Source organism: Gigantopelta aegis, chromosome 14 (assembly GCF_016097555.1).
Source record: "Gigantopelta aegis isolate Gae_Host chromosome 14, Gae_host_genome, whole genome shotgun sequence".
Lineage (NCBI taxonomy): Eukaryota > Metazoa > Mollusca > Gastropoda > Neomphalida > Peltospiridae > Gigantopelta > Gigantopelta aegis.
Window position 1 is genome coordinate 30,487,408 of NC_054712.1, and position 22,990 is coordinate 30,510,397.

Here is a 22,990-nt window from a genome sequence, read left to right on the forward strand (position 1 = left end):
TCAAAACTGCATATCAAATACAAATTGTCTTCAGAATATCACTATCCATACGTGTATCTCCTATGTGCTTTTGGTCATCCTAATGTTTGTAATAAATTTGTATGTGTGAACAAAATATAAATTAAGAAATAAAATGGATGTTGGAGTTACTACAACCACTGTGATGACAAGAAAGACATATTGTATATCCAGACACTGATATCGTGAACAAGACAATTAATTATAGTTTTTGAAAAGGTCCTATTAGTGTGATTCAATGTCAGCAAACTGAGAGAACATCTCTTTAAAGGGACATTCCTGAGTTTGTTGCATTGTAAGATGTTTCCGACTAATAAAATATTTCTATGATTAAACTTACATATTAAATATATTTTCTTGTTTAGAATATCAGTGTCTGTATATTCAATGTTTCTGGTCGTCTTAATATTTGCAAGAAGCCCAAACTGGATTCTGTCTTCAAATAATTTCAAATTATATTTTAGGAAATAAAATGAAATTTAACCTAATGAAAATATTAGAACAATCAGAAACACGTTTCATATACAGCCACTAATATTTTATGCCAACAAATATATTTGATATGTAATTACAATCGTTAAAAAAGCTCTGTTAGTCGATAACATATTAAAAGTTGCAGCATACTCAGGAATGTCCCTTTAATGATGAAACAGAAACTAACAACAGAAATTCAATACAAGCAGTTATTGGAGGCCGGCACTTTCTCGTGTCGTCAGACAGCGTACGTGAAATTCTTCTGGTAGACAAACTGTGGTGTGGAAAAGGGCGAGAACCACGTCCAGGAGAAGGGGTGACCGAACACGGCCTTGAGACTGAGCCACTTGGACCTCCGCGACCACGTGGCCTGCTCCTTCTTCAGCTGCTCAATGCCCTGCAAGTAGAACACACAACATAGACTGAGGTTGTGTACCGGATATAAACCGAGGTTGTGTAACATACATGTACATAAACCAAGGTTGTGTACCTGATATAAACCGAGGTTGTGTAACATACATATACATAAACCAAGGTTGTGTAATATACATAAACTGAGGTTGTGTAATATACATAAACCGAGGTTGTGTAATATACATAAACCAAGGGTTGTGTAATATACATAAACCGAGGTTGTGTAACATACATATACATAAACCAAGATTGTGTAATATACATAAACTGAGGTTGTGTAATATACATAAACCGAGGTTGTGTAATATACATAAACCGAGGTTGTGTAACAGACATAAACTGAGGTTGTGTAACAGACATAAACCGAGGTTGTGTAACATACATATACATAAACCAAGGTTGTGTAATATACATAAACTGAGGTTGTGTAATATACATAAACCGAGGTTGTGTAACAGACATAAACTGAGGTTGTGTAACATACATAAACCGACGTTGTGTAAATGACATAAACAGAGGTTGTGTAACAGACATACTACCAAGGTTGTGTAATATACATAAACCAAGGTTGTGTAATACCGCATACATAAACCGAGGTGGTGTAATATACATAAACCGAGGATGTAATATACATAAACCGAGGTGGTGTAACATACATAAACCGAGGCTGTGTAACAGACATAAACTGAGCATGTGTAACAGACATAAAGTGAGGTTGTGTAACTGACATAAACAGAGGTTGTGTAACAGACATACTACCAAGGTTGATTAACAGACATAAACTGAGGTTGTGTAACTGATATAAACAGAGGTTGTATAACATACATAAACCAAGGTTGTGTAACATATATAAACCAAGGTTTGTAACCGACATAAAGTGAGGTTGTGTAACTGACATAAAGTGAGGTTGTGTAACTGATATAAAGTGAGGTGGTGTAACTGACATAAACAGAGGTTGTGTAACAGACAAGGTTGTATACTACCAAGGTTGTTTAACAGACATAAACTGAGGTTGTGTAACAGACATAAACTGAGACTGTAACAAACTGAGGTTGTGTAACAGACATAAACTGAGGTTGTGTAACAAACATAAAACTGAGGTTGTGTAGTAGAAATAAACCAAAGATGTGCTAGAGATAAATCGAGGTTGTGTAACCGAAATAAATTGAGGTTGTGTTTGGACAAATAAACTGAGGTTGTGTAACAGATAGACTGAGGATATGTAAGAAATAGACACACAGGTTGTGTAACTGAGATAAATTGAGGTTGTATAACAGATAGACTGAGGATATGTAAGAAATAGACAAACAGGTTGTGTAACCGAGATAAATTGAGGTTGTGTATGGACATAAACTGAGGTTGTGTAACAGAGATAAAGTGAGGTTGTGTAAGAAAGAGACAAACAGGTTGTGTAACAGACTTAAACTGAGGTTGTGTATGGACATAAACTGAGGTTGTGTAACAGACTTAAACTGAGGTTGTGTATGGACATATAAACTGAGGTTGTGTAACAGACTTAAACTGAGCTTGTGTATGGACATAAACTGAAGTTGTGTATGGACATAAACTGAGGTTGTGTAACAGAGATAAAGTGAGGTTGTGTAAGAAAGAGACAAACAGGTTGTGTAACAGACTTAAACTGAGGTTGTGTAAGAAAGAGACAAACAGGTTGTGTAACCGAGATAAATTGAGGTTGTGTATGGACATAAACTGAGGTTGTGTAACAGACTTAAACTGAGGTTGTAAAACAGAAAGAAAAAGGAAAGAGATACTCTGAGGTTGTGTAACAGAAATAAACAGGTTGATTAACACGAGATAAACTGAGGTTGTATAACCCAGATAAACTGAGGTTATGTTGTATAACCCAGATAAACTGATGTTATGAGGTTGTATACATAGATAAACTGAGGCTGTATAACATATAAACCACAGTTATGTAACAGATAAACTGAGGTTGTGAAAAAAATCAATCACAGTTGTATAACAGATATAAACCAATGCTGTTTAACAGAGATAAACTGACATTGCGTAACAGAGATATTCCTTTTTACAGCAAAATCTATATTTTGTGTATAGGCTAACATGGGTTCAACAGTGTAAAAACAAGTGCAAAAGTCACATGCAGATTGGTACATCTGATATTATAATTAAACATTACTGGTTAATTTCAAATTAAATTAATTTAGCAATAAACGCAGCTAATTAAGCTTAAGAAAATAATGCTGATGGATTTCCCCCACCCTCCCACCTCTACGACTATTCTAAGAACAGCATCAATGTCTTAATAATTGCGCAGCATGATAGAGTGCTAGCTGACCATGTTATTTTGAACTGCGATTAAAATTTGAAGATTGAAAAAAAAAAAGTCTGCCGAACCAGTGACTGCCGAATGAGTTACTACGCTCGGCTGTGGGTCACAGTGGGTGACGAGGGCCAGGGAGTGTGTGAGGTAATTGCCAAAAGATTATGTTTGATGGATTATCCAATAGCAATTGTCAACATGATATTCCCATTAGCACTAAAAATATCAAATAAACATCATCAATATCGGAGTAAGCTTTGAGATTTGAGAATCTAATTTCACTCTGGCTGTCAACAAAATACATTTCTTTCCTATTGTATGTGTAAATAGTTTTTTTCTCTATAAAATTCTTCTCTTTTTTTTGACAGCAAGCAATAAAATCTTTGTTCAACAATGTTAGTTGTTCAAGTTAAAGGCATACAGTCACAGATTTAAGGACCTTATTACTCTAAAAATGAATAATAAATAAAAATTACATTACTTTTTACAGACCAAACCTAGCTATTGCATCACGTTAACTACACCATGATGGAGTGAAATCCATGTCAACCCTCTCAGCAATGTTAGTTTTTGAATTATGGACCAATGCCATAATTCAATTATTTTTACAAAATATCATTAATAAGTGGAGTATGGTGGTTATGTAAATGGTTGAATAAAGTACATTTAGGGACAAATCAAATATATATATTTTTAAGTAATACTTTGTTAGGCCATGCAATAGGTCAGTGGTCTGTGACCATATGCCTTTACAAATATTTAGAAAGCCTTGAATCACAATTCAATGTTTTTGTCTCAGGATAGCCTTACTCGGAAGATTGGATTAATTCATTGTTCGTCGTGACTGGTTCACAATTACATTCAAAAAGACTATGCTGCTCAAGTTAAAAGTACTTAGAAAGACTGAAAATCATAATTCACTGTTTCTCACAGAACAAAGCATCTCTCAGGGATCAGTGGATCTCTCACAATTTATTTCCATCTCTCAGATTATATATTATTTGTTTAAAATTAATATGTTTTATTGAGAGAAGAGAGAGAGAGAGAGAGAGAGAGAGAGAGAGAGAGAGAGAGAGAGAGAGAGAGAGAGAGAGAGAGAGAGAGAGAGAGAGACAGAGAGAGAGAGAGAGAGAGAGAGAGAGAGAGAATAAGAGACAATAGAGAAACAAAAGGACACACAGAGATGAGCCATGAGACAGATAAAGAGAGACAGTTACAGATAAAGAGAGACAGTTACAGATAAAGAGAGACAGAGACAGAAAACGATAGCAACAAATAAAAATGCTGAATTCATACAATAAACTAAATCCAACATTTGCTTAGACATTTTGTTCCCCCTCATTTTATAACAAAATAGGTTTTCTAGTTATCTCGTAATCCACTGGGAATTTCCGACAATGTCGTTAGGATTTTAAAGAAAGCAGAACCTTCCCTTGGCATGCAGCACACATGAGCCATAATTAAATCTCAACCTTGACGTCCAAATCGCCAGATTCAAACGAGATTACTGACAATTTCAAATGAAATCAAACTTAAATCAAGAGCCCAGCAGGGCCGGATCCGAGGCACGGATCGAGGAAGGAAGAGTACTGGGGGCGCTCACACATGTACACCCTCACTTTCAAAGTGACCCTTAATTAAAATGTCAGTGTTTAGAAGAATACAATTAAACAGAAATTGAAGTGGGGTACATGTAAACACACACACACACACACACACACACACACACACACACACACAGTCATGCATACACATACATGCTCACAGACACAAGAGATTAAAGTGTGTTATGATAAAATTACAGAAAGAGAGAGAGAGAGACAGACAGACAGAGTGAGTCCAAAAGCAGACACTCACAGTCACACACACACTAGTCATGTTGATTCTGCCTGGAAATTTCGTCTTGCTTAATTTGGATTATGAATATAAATTCAAGTAATTAGCTGTCTACACTAGGGGTGTAACAAATACACACGGTGGCAAATATGATATATAGCATAAATATGAGGTGATGAATATGAATATGTATTCACGTCCATGAATACAAAAGAGGAAAAGGTTTCGCAGAAAGGAAGAACATTTTATTTATTTTTTAAAGTAAAAACTGATTAATCATGTGAGTGTCTATTGTCTTGTCCAGAATCACATTCTTGTTTAGGAACACTAACATGTTCACATCTTAACAGGAAAGTGCGGCTCTCTGTGCTGTTACTACATCCCTAGCAGTGGTGAATATGTGCTCGCTTGGCACACTGGTTGCTGGGATGCATAAGAGATGTTTCGCTACATGGTTTAGATGTTTCCATTATGCAAGAGGGCGGTCATTTAACCCAGTCAGGTCCTTTGCCTTAAAGGGACATGCCCTAGTTACGGCTAGTTGTTAACCATTACGGCGTTGTTTTTCGCTATTAAACCAATTTTTTCACAAATAAAATTGCACTTTACTTACATTTTATTATTTAGAATACACATTTCCATTCACCTGAAGTGCTTTTTGGTAATCGTGGTAATCCTGATGTTTGTAAAACCACGAAATGCTTTTTTTTTATTTCTTAATAACAGGCGTGCACTCGAGAAAAAAACGTTAAGCAAGCGAGGTCCAATCTATTTTTAGAGCGAATCTTCCTGTGTAAACGTCACACACGTTGGTATGCCACGTGACTGTTATAATTTTTGGTTCGGTTTGTTTTCTCGTGCACGGTTCGCGCAATCAACATCCGATTTGTTGTCGTATGCTTGTTGTTCATTTGTGAGATTTTTCTTCACAGTTCGTGAACATTTTCAGTAACAATAAAGTTCAGACAAGTAAGTGTCTCAATACAAAACGTTACAAACCCTTAAAACCAATAATTTTGCTAAGTCTTACGATATCTGGAGAGAAGATACAACCAGGACAGAACAGTTGGAACATGTCCAGGAGAGGTGAAAAGAATGCACCCCAAGTCTGTGCGCACTCTGTGAAATTTGTCGTGACGTAGGCATTGTTGTGCTTCGAGCGACATCTACCGGTGACATCAGAATACTAATTTTCAAAATTATTTCAAACAATTGGGACATGGGGATTCCCATGGTATTTATCGATATAAAACCTGCTTTTTCACTCCATTTGATAAAAACGTGATCTAAGTGTTTTACAGGTTTGTAGATTAACCAAATTATAATTTATTTTCGCTGGATGGAACTAGGGTGTGCGGCTTTAAATCTTGTTAGTACATCCTCGATTATTGAATTTTAATCAGTTATTTAAAGATTGCATATTGAAGTTACAATGCATACACTAACAAAATAGGCCCGCCCGTGACTTTCATGTTAGAAACCTAACTCATAAGTCTCTTTAGTCTATGTGCTCCATCTAATACAAAACAGGTCCAGATATTATCAAAACAATCGAATCGATATTGTGTTTTGGTTGGTGTGAATTAGAAAGATAAACTGTACAGTTAACATTACACATATGTATTCGTGTATTCGGTTCAGCTAATGACGAATACGAATGCAACTACAATGCAGATCGCTGTTCAATTCACCAAATATTCAACTATATTGTTACACCCCTCGTCTACACCAGCACACATTTCAGTATTGTGTGTGCATCTGGTGGAATGCCAGACAACAGCAAACAGTTATTCCGTAAACAAAGTCCCACATCTGACCCTGGGTCTTGTTCTTTTCAAATGATCTCGCAACTGGTTGATCTTTTATGAAACACAGGATTATTTCTGTTTGTCTGTCAAGCCACGAACTTCAGGTACAATTACAGTGCCGGAAACGCTGAAACTCGGACCATATCAACTTCCTCTTACTAATGTCTTGGACAGAAATTACACAGATCAAGCTCAACATCCAGGAAGGATGGTCTTTTGAGATGCCTAACTTAATAATGCAGACATATTGTCAGCCTAAGGACTGTCGGAAATCTCCGTCCAAGTCTCGGTAGTAATAAGAACACAATACAGGAATTATCTCCCACTTTTAATCTCATCCTTGATGTTTTCAATGACTTGGCTCCAATACTTGTCCAGTGGAATTAAATCCGACAGACATTTTAATTAATTATAACATACTGGTATCTAATTACAACAAGCTTAGGCTGGTAAGTCTTCGAGTAGCAGGAAGTGAACTCAGTACTGGTACTCAATAGTTCTGGGAATAATAAACTTTATTTTAAAGATAATATAATCCACACCAGAGACACAAAATCATTATTAAATATTTATTCATAAATTAACATTATAAATCACATACATAACAAAGAAGAATTTAAGTGGGGTTTCTTAAAAGCTTAATACCCAAGAACTCTTTCAACCCCCGCAATTAAGAAAATGCTCATGGTAAAAACATATGCCATGGAAAAGAAATTGAATGTAGTCCAGAACAGAAAATGTGCTGCAGAGAATTAAAAAGTCCAAGGCACTGCTAATTGCCGCGGCACTGCAGATTGCTGTGAGCAATTACAAGGGTTGATCTTTAACTGATGTCTTTTTTAGAACCACTTTCATGACTGGCTTATTTTATTCAGAAGGAAAGTTATTACTAAAATCCCAATGTGTCTTATATCAAAATGTACTGGCTTCAGTACCACGTCAATTTAATAGCCTTAACTTAGTATTTGTTAACGGCAGTAAGCTAGTTTGAACAATTGTTGCTTCAATCTACCATTACTTTCATTAAAGTATCATTCACAGACTTACTCTTTTTTTCCAGCATTAGTATATACTGTAAAGCCATGAATAGAAGCCCTCCTCGATTACAGACTAGGTCTCAGAGCATCACCAAACAGAGGCCTGCCTCGATTACAGACCAGGTCTCAGAGCGTCTCCAAACAAATAGAGGCCTGCCTCGATTACAGACCAGTTCTCAGAGCGTCTTGAAAACAAATAGAGGCCTGGCTCGATTACAGACCAGGTCTCAGAGCGTCTCCAAACAAATAGAGGCCTGCCTCGATTACAGACCAGGTCTCAGAGCGTCATCAAACAAAAGAGGCATGCCTCGATTACAGACCAGGGGCCTAATTCACAAAACTCTCACAACTTTGCGATCTCGCAGTGCAATGCTAAAAGACTTGTAAAGAGGATGCTTTGTTGTCTAGCAGAGCCTAAGAGACCTTTGTGAATAAGGCCCCTGGTCTCAGTGCATCACCAAACAAATAGAGGCCTGCCTCAATTACAGACCAGGTCTCAGAGCGTCTCCAAACAAATAGAGGCCTGCCTCAATTACAGACCTGGTCTCAGTGCGTCACCAAACAAATAGAGGCCTGCTTCAGTTACAGACCTGGTCTCAGAGCGTCTCCAAACAAATAGAGGCCTGCCTCAATTGCAGACCAGGTCTCAGAGCATCTCCAAACAAACAGAGGCCTGCCTCGATTACAGACCAGGTCTCAGAGCATCTCCAAAAAAATAGAGGCCTACCTCGATCACAGACCAGGTCTCAGAGCGTCTCCAAACAAATAGAGGCCTGCCTCGATTACAGACCAGGTCTCAGAGCGTCACCAAACAAAAGATGCATGCCTCGATTACAGACCAGGGGCCTAATTCACAAAACTCTTGCAACTTTGCGATCTCGCAGTGCAATGCTAAAAGACTTGTAAAGAGGATGCTTTGTTGTCTAGCAGAGCCTAAGAGACCTTTGTGAATAAGGCCCCTGGTCTCAGTGCATCACCAAACAAATAGAGGCCTGCCTCAATTACAGACCAGATTTCAGAGCGTCACCAAACAAATAGAGGCCTGCCTCGATTACAGACCAGGTCTCAGTGTGTCACCAAACAAATAGAGGCCTGCCTCAATTACAGACCAAGGCCCCGTTCCACGAAGCGATATTAGCACTAAGATCACCTTAGTGCATAAGGTAGCTATGCACTTATGGTGATCTTAGGGCTAAGATCACTTTATGGAATGGGGCCCAGGTCTCAGAGCGTCACCGAACAAATAGAGGCCTGGCTCGATTACAGACCTGGTCTCAGTGTGTCACCAAACAAATAGAGGCCTGCCTCGATTACAGACCTGGTCTCAGAGCGTCACCAAACAAATAGAGGCCTGGCTCGATTACAGACCTGGTCTCAGTGCGTCACCAAACAAATAAAGACCTGCCTCGATTACAGACCAGGTCTCATAGCATCACCAAACAAATAGAGGCCTGCCTCGATTACAGACCTGGTCTCAGTGCGTCACCTAACAAATAGAGGCCTGCCTCGATTACAGACCAGGCCTCAGAGCGTCTCCAAACAAATAGAGGCCTGCCTCGATTACAGACCAGGTCTCAGAGCGTCACCAAACAAAAGAGGCATGCCTCGATTACAGACCAGGGGCCTAATTCACAATTTCAGTGTTTGTCAAACTTTATTTTAGCATATGTATCGATCAGCCAAATCAAGTCTTAAAATTAAAATTATTACTTTTCAAATAAGCTATTAATACATAAATACAAGAATTTCACTGAATTAAATATCTCGATCTGCCATAAAAAAAATTCTGTGCATTGTGAACATCCATAGGTGCAACTATAAACCAAGTTTTACTGACTTAGTTTTATTGTTTGTAAGGAACAGATCAACATGTAACGGAGAAACATTGAACTTTAATGCAAAAGTTGGCACTGTCAGCATCGAAAATGAAATACCTATATCTCACTTTTTTACTTCAAGGAGAGGCTTAAAGCACATTTTAAATTACAACTATTTGATGTGTAATAAAAATATGGTTATTTTGAAATTTGGTCTAGAGTGAGAGAGGAAACCTGCCACCACCACTCAATCAGGCTACTCCTTCTGAAAAAGCAGCAAGGGATCTTTTATAAGCACTTTTCCCAAGACAGGAAAGAACATACCATGTGGCACCAGTTGGACATGGGAGTTAACTAACTAAGGTCTACGACAGTCACTTTTCACTTCTTTGGTTGGCTTCGTACACAATAAATAAAACATACCCAACAGTAATTTTTTTACATGATAAATTTGACGAAAGGTACTTTTAATTTCTTTAAAAAAAAAAAAAAAACCCACTGTAAACAATGTTGTCTGCTTGTTATAGAAATTCGACAGGGGTCAAGGTTAGTAGATTAATTTTTATTTTAATGTAGTGAAGCATTGTAATAATATTGCCAATTTTGAATGTGAATGACATCAGTGTTCCAATGACATTGATTTGCATCTCCTAACAATAACAATAAACTGGGTACATGACAGTGAATTTTCTTAGTTTGTACATTACTAATTCACCTGAAGTTGTTTGAAAAAAATCTTGTGGTTAATTTTTTTTACCTTTTACGAAATATAAATTTCAAGTGAAATTACGCTATATTTATTGTGTACGAAGCCAAAATAAGGGTGCGAAAAGTGACTGTTGTCAACCATAGTTCATTGAAGACAATCGATTCTGTGAGGCGCTGCATGTCAGATGAACACTCTACCAGTGTACATAAACACTCATTGCCGAGTCTCTCAGAAACACAAGACAAAAATGGTTATTATCTCGTCTGCAGCAAGTGGTGCTTCATTCAAAATACGTATTTCTTTTGTCATTGACATTACCACCATGGGATATCAGTCATATAAATCAACAACTGTTTACAAATCAAAGACGACATCTTCTTTCAAAACACCCCAAATATAAATCAATAATCAGTTTCCATCAAGATCAATAGCAAAGATACAGTTTTACGTGGGACAAATTTATATGCCTTAATCACATTATGAGAAAAAAAAAACCGCATCTGCATGCAGATTCATTCATCGTAACTCCCAAGACAGCTACAAGTTTGAAGAAAACATTAGCCATGTAAAGACATCAGACTGGTATCGACTCATCGCTTACTGCGCATCATCTCGGTACCGAGTACAAACATCTCAACAAAAAACAGATGATATAACTTGAAGAAATCTCACCAAGCAAGTAATCTTATTTCTTTACATGGGACAAACCATAAAACAATCTGCGAGTGCCTGGCGATTGAGTTGTCATTAAAAAACAATTATCCCCATTTGGCTGGAACGAAAAAGCAAAGCAAGGCACCGACCCATGGTGTACCATTAACGCTGTAAATAGCATTTGTCACACTCAAACCAAGGGTAAAAAAACATTTGTATAAAAAGGACATTTTTCATGAAAATTAATCATTGGAGAGACGTTAGGCTAATGCGCCCGCCAGATCTGGGAGAGAGGGATAAAAAAGGAGACAGAGATGTGTTCAATATTTCAGATTATTCTTCCATTGCGCTGGAGACATAAAATCACTTAACACATAAAACACGAATCTCTCAATGCGGAATGAACCCAAGCAGGATTGTAAATGAATTACTGTACGTATAAAGCAGTTCTGACATAAACAGCCAAGATAAGAGAGGTATAAAACAGCTCCGACACAAACAGCAAGACAAGGGAAGCAATTACTGTAAGTATATATAACAGCTCTGACGTAAAACAGGAAGGCAAGGGAGGTAATTACTGTAAGTATATAATCAGCTCTGACAGCAACAGCAAAACAAGGGAGGTAATTAATGTACAGATAAAACAGCTCTGACACAAACGGCAAAAAACCAAGGGAGGTAATTACTGTAAAAAAAACCCAGCTATGACACAAGCACATATGATAATTACTGTATAAACAGCTCCAACATAAAACAGAAAGACAAGGGAGGTAATTACGGTATGTATAAAACAGTGCCAACACAAACAAAGGAAGTAATTACTTAAAATATAAAATGGTTTGGACACAAAATATGTGAGGTAATTATGGGAAGTCTAAAACAAAAAAGTACGGTAATTACTGTATAAAACAGCTCCAACACATACAAGATGAGGGAGGTAATTACTTAAGTTAATGAGTGAGGTATAACTAGGACACAAGAGAAGGGAGGTAATTATGGTAAGTATAAAACAGCTTCAACATATACAAGATGAGGGAGGTAATTACTTAAGTTAATGAGTGAGGTATAACTAGGACACAAGAAAAGGGAGGTAATTATGGTAAGTATAAAACAACTGTCATGAAGAGAAAGATAAGGGAGGTAATTACTGTAGTATAAAACATCTTCTGGAAGATGGGAAGGGGGCAGGGGGTAATTACTGTAAATATAAAACAGCTCGGACACAAATAAACAAAAAAAAAGTATAAAACACTTCTGAAACAAACAAGACAAAGGACGTATAAATATTTCCGAAACAAACAGCAAGACAAGGGAGACAATTACAGAGAGTATAAAATAATTGTCCCTAGAGTGTTATAGAAGAATTGCACTGCCATCATAACTACATAATTGTTCCCAAAATAATACAAACCACAACATCTGACATTGAGAACAAGCTTGAAAGAAATATGGCCAATTGGATCCACTGAGAAGAAATGATCCCATGATCTACTGTACTGCAAGCAAGTGCTCTACCACTAAAGCATTCACGGTTCAAAACCACTCTAGTGTATACACCTGTGAAATATGAACATTCACTTCTGTATACTATTAGAAAATACTATAATAACATATGTTAGTATAATATTACCATTCAGACATCAGAGCAGACGTGAAGACATATTATACGATTAGAAGTGTTACTGGTGGTATAACTATTCAGTACTGAGCTAGCAGTGAATCAAATAGAACTTCACTGGGTCAAGATTTGAAATTCACAAACTGCTTCACAGTTGCCCATACAGGACAATCCTTTTTTGGGGGTGTAAAATATTTACATGCCCCACCCATACTTTAACCTATATAGACAGGCCTCATGTCAGCAGGTGAAGTGAACCAAAACTTCACCTTGATCAACTTGACTTCACCCTGTCAATAACATTAAGGCGACATCAGTGTTACTTTGTAAAAATGGAGACCACTTGCATTGTACATTGTGTATGAATAAAGAACGCGACAAATACCTATTTATAGATAATAATTAAGTGTTAAGTACATGTATCTAAGCGTTCGAAGTGACACTGTCGCCACAAAATCATGCTCATCTAGCCCAGACCACACCCATGTCTGTCTCTAAAAGTAAACTGTGCAACTAAATGTTGAAATGTATATCTTTTAGTAAACAAGAGTACCAGTGAGGTACATGATACACCCATCAGGAGTTTGTTCGAAAACCATACATGTATCTATATTAATGAATATGTTACATGTATGATTCAAGTCTAATTATGTGAAATTTTTGCAATGGGATGGATGAACAGTTTGTTTTGGACCAACCACTATCCCAAGTTGTTCCTACATGTGGTTTGATGGTCCTGTATGCATCTGTATGCAAGATATCATTTCGACAAGGATTTACTGTTTTGTGCAGCAGACTATGAAAAGTAGGTCACAGTGACCTAGTAATAGTATGCTACATACCGCCATCCCAAGTTGTTCCTACATGTGAGGTTTGATGATCCCGTATGCATCTGTATGCAAGATATTGTCCAGACAAGGATTTACTGTTATGTGCAGTAGATTGTTAAAAGTAGGTCACAGTAACCTAGAAATAGTATGCAACACATTGCCATCCCAAGTTGTTCCTAGAATCCTACATGTGAGGTTTGATGGTTCATTACAAGAAAAAGTTAACAAATGAATGTACAGATGGATGGACGGATGCATAAATGGGTGGACAGACAGACAGACAGACGGATGGATGGATTAATGGACAGACAGATGGATGGACGGACAGACAATCCCATACCATAATACGACCCATCATAGATGGGCGTATAACAAACAAAAACTGCTCAATGGAAACCTCTTATTTTACACCATCACTTGATCATGATGTTGACATCCAATAGCCGATGATTAACAAATCAATGTGCTTAGTGGTGTCATTAACCAAAACAAAACAAAACTGATCATGACGAGCAGGTTTCCGGTTTCCCAACCCATAGCTAAATAGCCTGTTATAAGCTTTAATTGTTTGCTTCAGTCAAAGAGTTACTTATTAGTTTCAATGCTAGTTGTTTGTTTTGTTATGATTGTTACCTCTCCTAATATGCTTGTGCTAACTGTTCCACTTTTTACCACGTATGGGCTAAAATTCTTTTTTAAATATTAGATTTATTTTCAGAAATGCCCGCTCTAAAATGCGACTAAAATAAACTTAATTAAAGTAAATTTAAATTTTATATTAAACAAATATATATAATATTTTTTTTTAGGAAATTAGTTTGGTTTTGAACCAAAATTTTTATCTAGATCTGCGCATTTTAATTTAATAATTATTAGTTCCCTACCCCCATTCCTAAAAATAATGAGTCAAAATTGTCCCGTAGTATTACTGTCCCGAGCCACGCCACTGGCTATCCAGAGACGGGGCCTGGGACAGTCATGCCTGAAACCATAGAGATTCGCTCGCTAGCTCACTCACTCACTCTCTCTCTCTTTCTCTCTCCTAATATGCGAGCAGGAGGAGGAGTTTGTCTGTTTCATACTAGGAAGACAAACACAAAGAACAGATTATTATTATTATGACATTAGGGAGTCCAGGGTTCTAGGTTATGGTAGCCCCACTCCCATGGCTAGTGATAGTCAATGTTGGGCTAGTAAATAACTACTATTGCCATGCCCGACGGCTAGTGAATTTTGTTTTGGTTAAATGCTGCAGTTAAGTCTATATTGTAAATATAAATATCCTGACCCCACCCCAACCCTCAAAGTTAGTGTTTTTAAGCTCTATCTCCCTCTTTAGTGATATATCTGATAATTACTATTATTTAGTAAAATTATATTAACTTAAAGTAAAGTAGGGCTAGTGAATTTTTAATTGTGGCTAGTACTTCTTTTAAATCACTGATCCCATGGCTAGTGGATTTTTAAAAAATTCTAGAAGTCCTGGAGTCTCTTTCAGAAATACAACAATGTTGAAATCATTATTAAATAAACTTCATAGCTTTGGAGCAAGTCATTTGTACACTGAATGGTTCATAATAAAAATTAAATAATATAAGTCTTTGGTCATGACTCAATCATTGGAACGGTAGACAAACATATTTCCTATATTCGTTTGGGTATTATTTGTTTTCATTTTTAATGTGTATTACATTTTCATGAATTGTACATTATTTGTTGAAGACTAGTTTTACACAGTCTCAAAATGAATAAATTCAAAATACAAATGAAAATGTTGAAATTAGAAGTTTTTTGGTTAATAAAAAAAAAAATTAACGCTATCGAAATTTTAGTAAGAAGTCACTCCACCCTATAATTTGGACCTTGTGTGAGGCCTGTCTAGGGCTAAGGTTATTTAGGGTTAGGATTAGTTAGAGTGAGTTTCACTAATCATATTGGAGGGGGGGGGGGGGACTTGGTAAACTAATATCTTTGCCTTTCTTGTTTATCAATTAAGGGAAAGTGGGTCTGATGCCCTGTACAACATCCCTGGTGACAACTACCGAAGACACTGAATACAAGACCACACATTACCGTGGGTTACACACCCTCATATTTATGCATATTTTGTTGGGGGTGGATGGAGATCAAACATGAGTTTATTAAATTATTTTTTCTTAAGGGGTGGGTGAATGTAACAGCAAAAATGGGACAATGGTGAAGGATAAAGTTGAAACAAGTGTTCTTAGAGTATTGCTATATTAAAGGTCCAAACTCTGTCAAAAACTGGGTAAATCACCATAAAAGTCAAACTTGATCAATATCTTAAGGCACTGTAAAAAAAAAAGCCATCAAAAAGCTATGTGGAACAGATGGACAGACGGACAGGCAATTGGGAGATGAAACCTACAGTCCTATCCGGTTGGACCAGCAGGGCACTAACACAATTATATAATTGTGTCATTGATCAGAAATTAGGGCTAGTGCTTTATGCTGGTGGGCTAGCGGAATTTACAAACCCTGTGGCAAGTAACTTTTCGAAATATCTATCATACCCTGCAATTGGTGGCATGTGTGACAGGATTAGTTGTCATAAAGTGTTGTTTCTCTGGTCAGGGCCCCATTCCACAAAGCGATCTTTGCCCTAAGATCAACTTAAGTGCATAGGATAGCTATGTGCTTAAGGTAATTTTAGGGCTAAGATCGCTTCATGGAATGGGGCCCAGGACAAAAGATTTTGTGACGAACTAGCCAGGTAGTTAAAGATGTACCTTCGCATTAAATCAGAAATTAGCAACTTAACAGTGTTACACACTCCTTATTTTTTTTTTTTTTTTTTTTTTTTTTTTTTTTTTTTTTTTTGCTTTAAAGGTGAGTAGTTATAATATTAATATCTATCATGTACGTGTTCAATAAATAGACAAAACTACATATATGTGGTTTTCTGATTTCTGTATTCCACGAGTGTATTTCCTGCAGGTAAAAAAAAATTCAATAGCAATTTTACATTGGAATTTGTTCAAAAAGGAAACGTCATGTACCCAGTTTATGGTTATTGTAAGTAGATGCAAAGTGACGTCATTGGAATACTGACGTCATTTAAATTCAAAATTAGCTGTATTATTACAATGCTGCGCCACATTAAAATAAAAACTAGTCTACTAACCTTGACCCCTGTCAAATTCCTATAACAAGCAGACAACGCTGTTTACAGGACGGTATTTTTTTAAAAATTTCATAATTCTGGACAAAATATTAATTTGAAGTTTTGAAAGATGAAAGAAATAAAACGTACCTTTTGTTAAATATATCATATCACAAAATTACGGTTGGAGATGTTTTATTTATTGAAAAAGAATAAGAATTGTGTACGATGTAACGAAGCCAAAACAAGGGTCCAAAAAGTGACTGTCGTCGACCTTAACTATCGTGGATTAAAAGCTCTTTGGTTAATAGTCTTCCTGTCTCAACTTTTGGTATCTCGCTCATTAAATTGTAAATATTTGTCACCGTTTTCGTCTGTTTTCAGTTCAAATTTTCCACAAAATAACATTTTAAACAAACCAAGCACAAACTTTGTTTACATATCGCGAAGGGCATTCCCGGTAACCATGTGCTACAAATAGTAGCGTTGAATACGGTATAGTTCCGTCATTTGAGTTGAATACGGAAAGTTGTATTCAATTCTTGTATTCAAAGCTGTATTTATATAGTAAGATTTAATGGGTATGTAATAAAAGGTTGGATGCACCGGGTCTTGGCCACATATGCTACTACTGTCATCTATGGGATTTAATTTGGTGGTACACCCTAGTATATAAAGGTTAATAAATATTAATCTCATGTTAAAATCTTTCCCCATCCTCGGTTCAAGCACTCCTAGGAACGTAAAGCAGCTGGTATGTAACAAGATCAAAGTGAACTTGTGCCCGACATCAAAGAGTTGTGAAATATTAATTTCTACAATCAGATCACGTCAGATCAAACAGCTCTTAACAGACTGAGTATTGGTGAATTGGGAGAATTACGCAGACGCAATCCAGTCAGATAGTGGCCAGATCAAACTTCTTCACCAGTGATACTTGATCTAATCACAGATAAATCTCCGAGAACAAACATCGTTAACAAGATCCACACACAAAACAACACCATGCTGTAAAACAATTCACGTGATCCACCCACAACATAATGTTATAGAACACTTTACTACAAGCTATAGATATAATATTAATGATCAATTTTGTTACAAGGTGATCGATGCATACATATAACACAATATTACAGAATTCACACAGAGAGCCACTGTCAGTCATGTTACATACATTACATAACAAACAATATATATATATATATATATGTATTATGAAGTAAAATGAAGCTTGGGTCTGCCCAGGGCTCCGTTCCACAAAGCGATCTTAGCACTAAGCTCACCTTAGTGCATAAGGTAGCTATGCACTTAAGGTGATCTTAGGGCTAAGATCGCTTTGTGGAACGGGGCCCTGGACTCGGTTACTGGTGATGTGAGAAGTTGTGCTCAGTGTAGACGTGCCTGAGTCTGAATCTAAACTGGATATATAGGTATGTTAATAGAATTTCTCCTCCCCATGCAAAGTTTGTGCTACGTACTATACCTTAGGACAGTCACAAACACATTGGATATACAGACACTAGCATTCATTAGTGTTGATCATTAGAAAGGCTTTATTCAAGATATTTGTTTTTGTAACTAGGTTCAAATCTTATTACTAGCTCCAGGCCATAGCAAACTTGTGCACTGTTCAGTGAGAAGTAAGAGCACAACACCAACATTTTTCTCAGTAGTAAAGTTTGTTTTGTTTAACGACACCACTGGAGCATAGCATATTGATTAATTAAATAATAATCAGGTATAGGATGTCAAAAATTTGGTAACTGTGATATGTAGTCTCCAGGGAAATCCGTTACATTTTGCCCATTAGTAGCAAGGGATGTTTTACATGTATACCCAGTATTCACTTTCTCACAGGCAGACCAGCACATACGTGTAACATGGCCTGATATTCCAAACATGAAATGTATTTATATGTTATTTTAGTCATTATGTATGCTCTGTTCGTTGGAAACAAGTTACAATCGCACTAAACTTAGAAGAATCTCCTTAAAGTCAAACCTAAAGGTCCTGCTACACGATACGAGTGACTCGTACGAGTCACTCGGATTGCAACGCCAACAAGCATATCGTAACGTGTGGCATGTCATAAGATTGAATCGGCCCGAGTCACTCGTACGAGTCGAAGTTTAGAACTTGTTCTATTTTCATACGATTGAATCGGACGTTTGGGGACGTTGACCAATCAGATCGTGGCGCAGATAACGTTGACGTTCTGAGTGTAATAGCGGAAAACTCTGTTTGCTTGTCGTCGGTACAGACCCAACAGCTCATAGAGTTGTATCAGTGGCACAACTCTTTGTTGGGTGTGTCCAGTCATTTATATAAATACAGAGAAGTTACGATAGCTGCCTTCTTATCAATACACGACATTGTTTACCATGGTTACAGGATGGATATTTTTTCAATGACGTCACATTTCATACGATTGACAAGTACCGTGTGGCAACACGTCCGATTCAATTGGTCTGAGTGACTCGTGCCAGTGACTCGTACGAGTAACTCGGTCCGATTCTATCGTATCGTGTAGCAGGCCCTTAAGACTTGAAAAATGGTCGGCCCCTGCACAAACACAAGAGTCAAAAACAGAATATAATTATTTAACATGGATTTAATAAACATTTAGAAATAAATTCCCTATGCTATGCATTACCAGATCCTTGATCTTTCACTGGAATAACTAACTGAAAGGTGTAAAAAGAAAGAAAAAAAACCCCATAAAATGTACACATAAATATATCAGGAAATCTAACGAGCAATGCATATACATTTGAAATTAACTTCTGTCACAGATCTGTGATCGAATCAAACCTGGCGATACGTAACCATAATTGTCACGAGTGACTGAATACCAAGATTTACGCGAATCAGACTCCTTGCCCGGCCAGCTTTCTCGTAAAACAAAATTATGTTACCCATCATTCACCAAGCTTCGTTTTTTGGAAAATAAAAGAGCTCTCTGGATATGAAGTTAATTTAAGTTGTGCCATTCATCAGGACGGAAGACTTGAAAGATACGAGCAATCAATTTCCTCCATGAGGAAATGTGCGACCGGTGCAGTGGTGCATCACAAAAACACACCGACTTTAATTCCTATTGCTAGCAGATGCTTCGTTGGCGTTTATCCCTCACAAACACAAACTGGACCAAAAAAAAAAAGCACACAAAAAACCCAGACAAGTTTGTAATTTGTGTGTTTTTTTCACGACGTTTGGTGCTTAATGATGCAGCAAACAGAAGAGATTGCTTCATGTATTTCACATTGTTAATTTAGGTATTCTTTTTCAAACTTCAACCTAAATCACTGAAATGTGTTGCTAATATCCAGCTTGAACATTACAATTAAACAAATAATACATCAAATGATCAAGCAGCTGAATGGTTAATACGGTTTTAGAATGAATAAACACCTTGAAAACTGAATCCTATTATGTCAATGGTTGTTTGGTGGTTGTTTTTTGTGAGGGTGTCCCCTCTCCCTCCCCCAGACAAATTTACTGTTTTTCATGTAGATTTGCTGGTTTTAAAACATATTTGTTATTTGAAATGCACTTTTGTTATTTTTAATGCAGTTTTCATGTTGTTAATTAATAAATTTATTGTTTTCAATAGATTTATTGTTCTGAATTCAGATTTGCTGTTTTTAATATAGATTTGATGTTATTAATGAAAAATTTACTACTTATATTGTTTTAAAAAAAATGTTTTAATGTTTTTAACAAAACAGTTGTTTTTAATACAGATTTGTTGTTTTTAATATACAAAGATGTTTTTAATATAGATTTGCTGGTATAAATTTGCTGTTATTAATACAGATTTACTGTTTTTACGCTTTTAATAAATCTGCTATTTTTAATAGTTGCCGTTTTTAATGCAGTTGTGCTTTCATCAATAATTTGCTGTTTTAATACCAATTCTAGGGCATATATTATGCTATGTGAAGGGAGGGAGAGAGGAAGGAAGGAAGGAAGAAAGGAATGTTTTATTTAACAACATACTCAATACATTTTTATTTACAGTTATATGGTATTGGATATATATGGTTAAGAAATGTACAATTAAAGGGATGGGCTACTCTTTTTTATTAGCAGCAAGAGATCTCTCATGTGCACCATCCTACAGACAGGATAGTGCATAACACGACCTTTGTTACCCCAGTTGTCTGGAACGAGAAATTTCCCAATGGACCCAACAACAGGGATCAATACTAGATCAAGTGCTTTACCAATGGACTACGTTCCATACTTTAGACAAATACTTAAAACAGGTTTAATTCATTTCATTTCAGTCATGTTGCATATAATTATAATATAATTACAGTATGATTGCAATGAACAACAAATGAATTCTTGCCAACAGTAGTTCAATGTTCCAGGCTTTACCAAGATTTACAGTCATGTTGCATATAATTATAATATAATTACAGTATGATTGCAATGAACAACAAATGAATTCTTGCCAACAGTAGTTCAATGTTCCAGGCTTTACCAAGATTTACAGTCATGTTGCATATAATTATAATATAATTACAGTATGATTGCAATGAACAACAAATGAATTCTTGCCAACAGTAGTTCAATGTTCCAGGCTTTACCAAGATTTACAGTCATGTTGCATATAATTATAATATAATTACAGTATGATTGCAATGAACAACAAATGAATTCTTGCCAACAGTAGTTCAATGTTCCAGGCTTTACCAAGATTTACAGTCATGTTGCATATAATTATAATATAATTACAGTATGATTGCAGTGAACAACAAATGAATTCTTGCCAACAGTAGTTCAATGTTCCAGGCTTTACCAAGATTTACAGTCATGTTGCATATAATTATAATATAATTACAGTATGATTGCAATGAACAACAAATGAATTCTTGCCAACAGTAGTTCAATGTTCCAGGCTTTACCAAGATTTACAGTCATGTTGCATATAATTATAATATAATTACAGTATGATTGCAATGAACAACAAATGAATTCTTGCCAACAGTAGTTCAATGTTCCAGGCTTTACCAAGATTTACAGTCATGTTGCATATAATTATAATATAATTACAGTATGATTGCAGTGAACAACAAATGAATTCTTGCCAACAGTAGTTCAATGTTCCAGGCTTTACCAAGATTTACAGTCATGTTGCATATAATTATAATATAATTACAGTATGATTGCAATGAACAACAATGAATTCTTGCCAACAGTAGTTCAATGTTCCAGGCTTTACCAAGATTTACAGTCATGTTGCATATAATTATAATATAATTACAGTATGATTGCAATGAACAACAAATGAATTCTTGCCAACAGTAGTTCAATGTTCCAGGCTTTACCAAGACTTACAGCCCTCTACATTGTGACCGGTCACATATGCAACCCTTTTTTTCATTTTTCATCTGGCAACTAAAATACCGACTCCAACCCTGAGTGAGTGCTCCGCAAGGCTCAATGTAAACCACTTGCACCGACCAGTGATCCATAACTGGTTCAACAAAGGCCATGGTTTGTGCTATCCTGCCTGTGGGAAGCGCAAATAAAAGATTCCTTGCTGCCTGTCGTAAAAGAGTAGCCTATGTGGCGACAGCGGGTTTCCTCTAAAAAAACAGTGTCAGAATGACCATATGTTTGATGTCCAATAGCCGATGATAAGATAAAAAATCAATGTGCTCTAGTGGCGTCGTTAAATAAAACAAACTTTACTTTTACTTTTTTTATTATCTATATATAAATACAAGTAGGTGCCATCTGGTTACTCCGGGGGTAAGAAAAACATAAATTTGAATTTCTGACTATTTCTGAATGACAAAACAGTTATTACACATACAAAAATCATATCTTCGTACAACATAGTCAATGGGATGTTTTTACACAGTCAAGAGTGCCACAATGAATGAGGACAGGCAGAAGAATAACATCAAGCAACTGTTTTTGCTTCCCACAATGAACCTTTGAGTGTGATGATTGAGTTTACTCACTGAGTAAAGACGTTTGAGAGAGTGGAATTACTGACTGAATTACATCAAGTGCCGACTGCCTTGGCCAGACGAACTCGTATCAAATGAAGGACAGACCCTCGAGTGCTGTAAGCTAAATCAGATTGTGCACAGATCATTGCTACAACTCCACACAACTCCACGACAGAGGATCTTCTCGACCACTTCATTCACAATATTACCAAGTCTTTGAAAAACAATCACTGTAGTTTATTCACAATAATACTGACCATTTCTAAAACAGTTACTGTTAGTCCATTCACAATAATACTGACCATTTCTAAAACAGTTACCGGGGTACTGTTATTTCATTCACAATAATACTGACCATTTCTAAAACAATTACTGTT

The 22,990-nt window shown here is 36.4% G+C and overlaps 1 protein-coding gene across 1 annotated transcript in view; it reads right to left on the bottom strand.

Annotated features, from left to right (window-relative positions):
• Positions 1-555: 555 nt before the first annotated feature.
• Positions 556-22,990, bottom strand: part of LOC121387965 (palmitoyltransferase ZDHHC3-like) — a 55,956-nt gene continuing 33,521 nt past the window's right edge. The window contains exon 7 of the mRNA XM_041519148.1: positions 556-889. Coding sequence (XP_041375082.1) covers positions 731-889 — 159 coding nt within the window. The 3' untranslated portion in view covers positions 556-730. The remainder of the gene's footprint in view (positions 890-22,990) is intronic.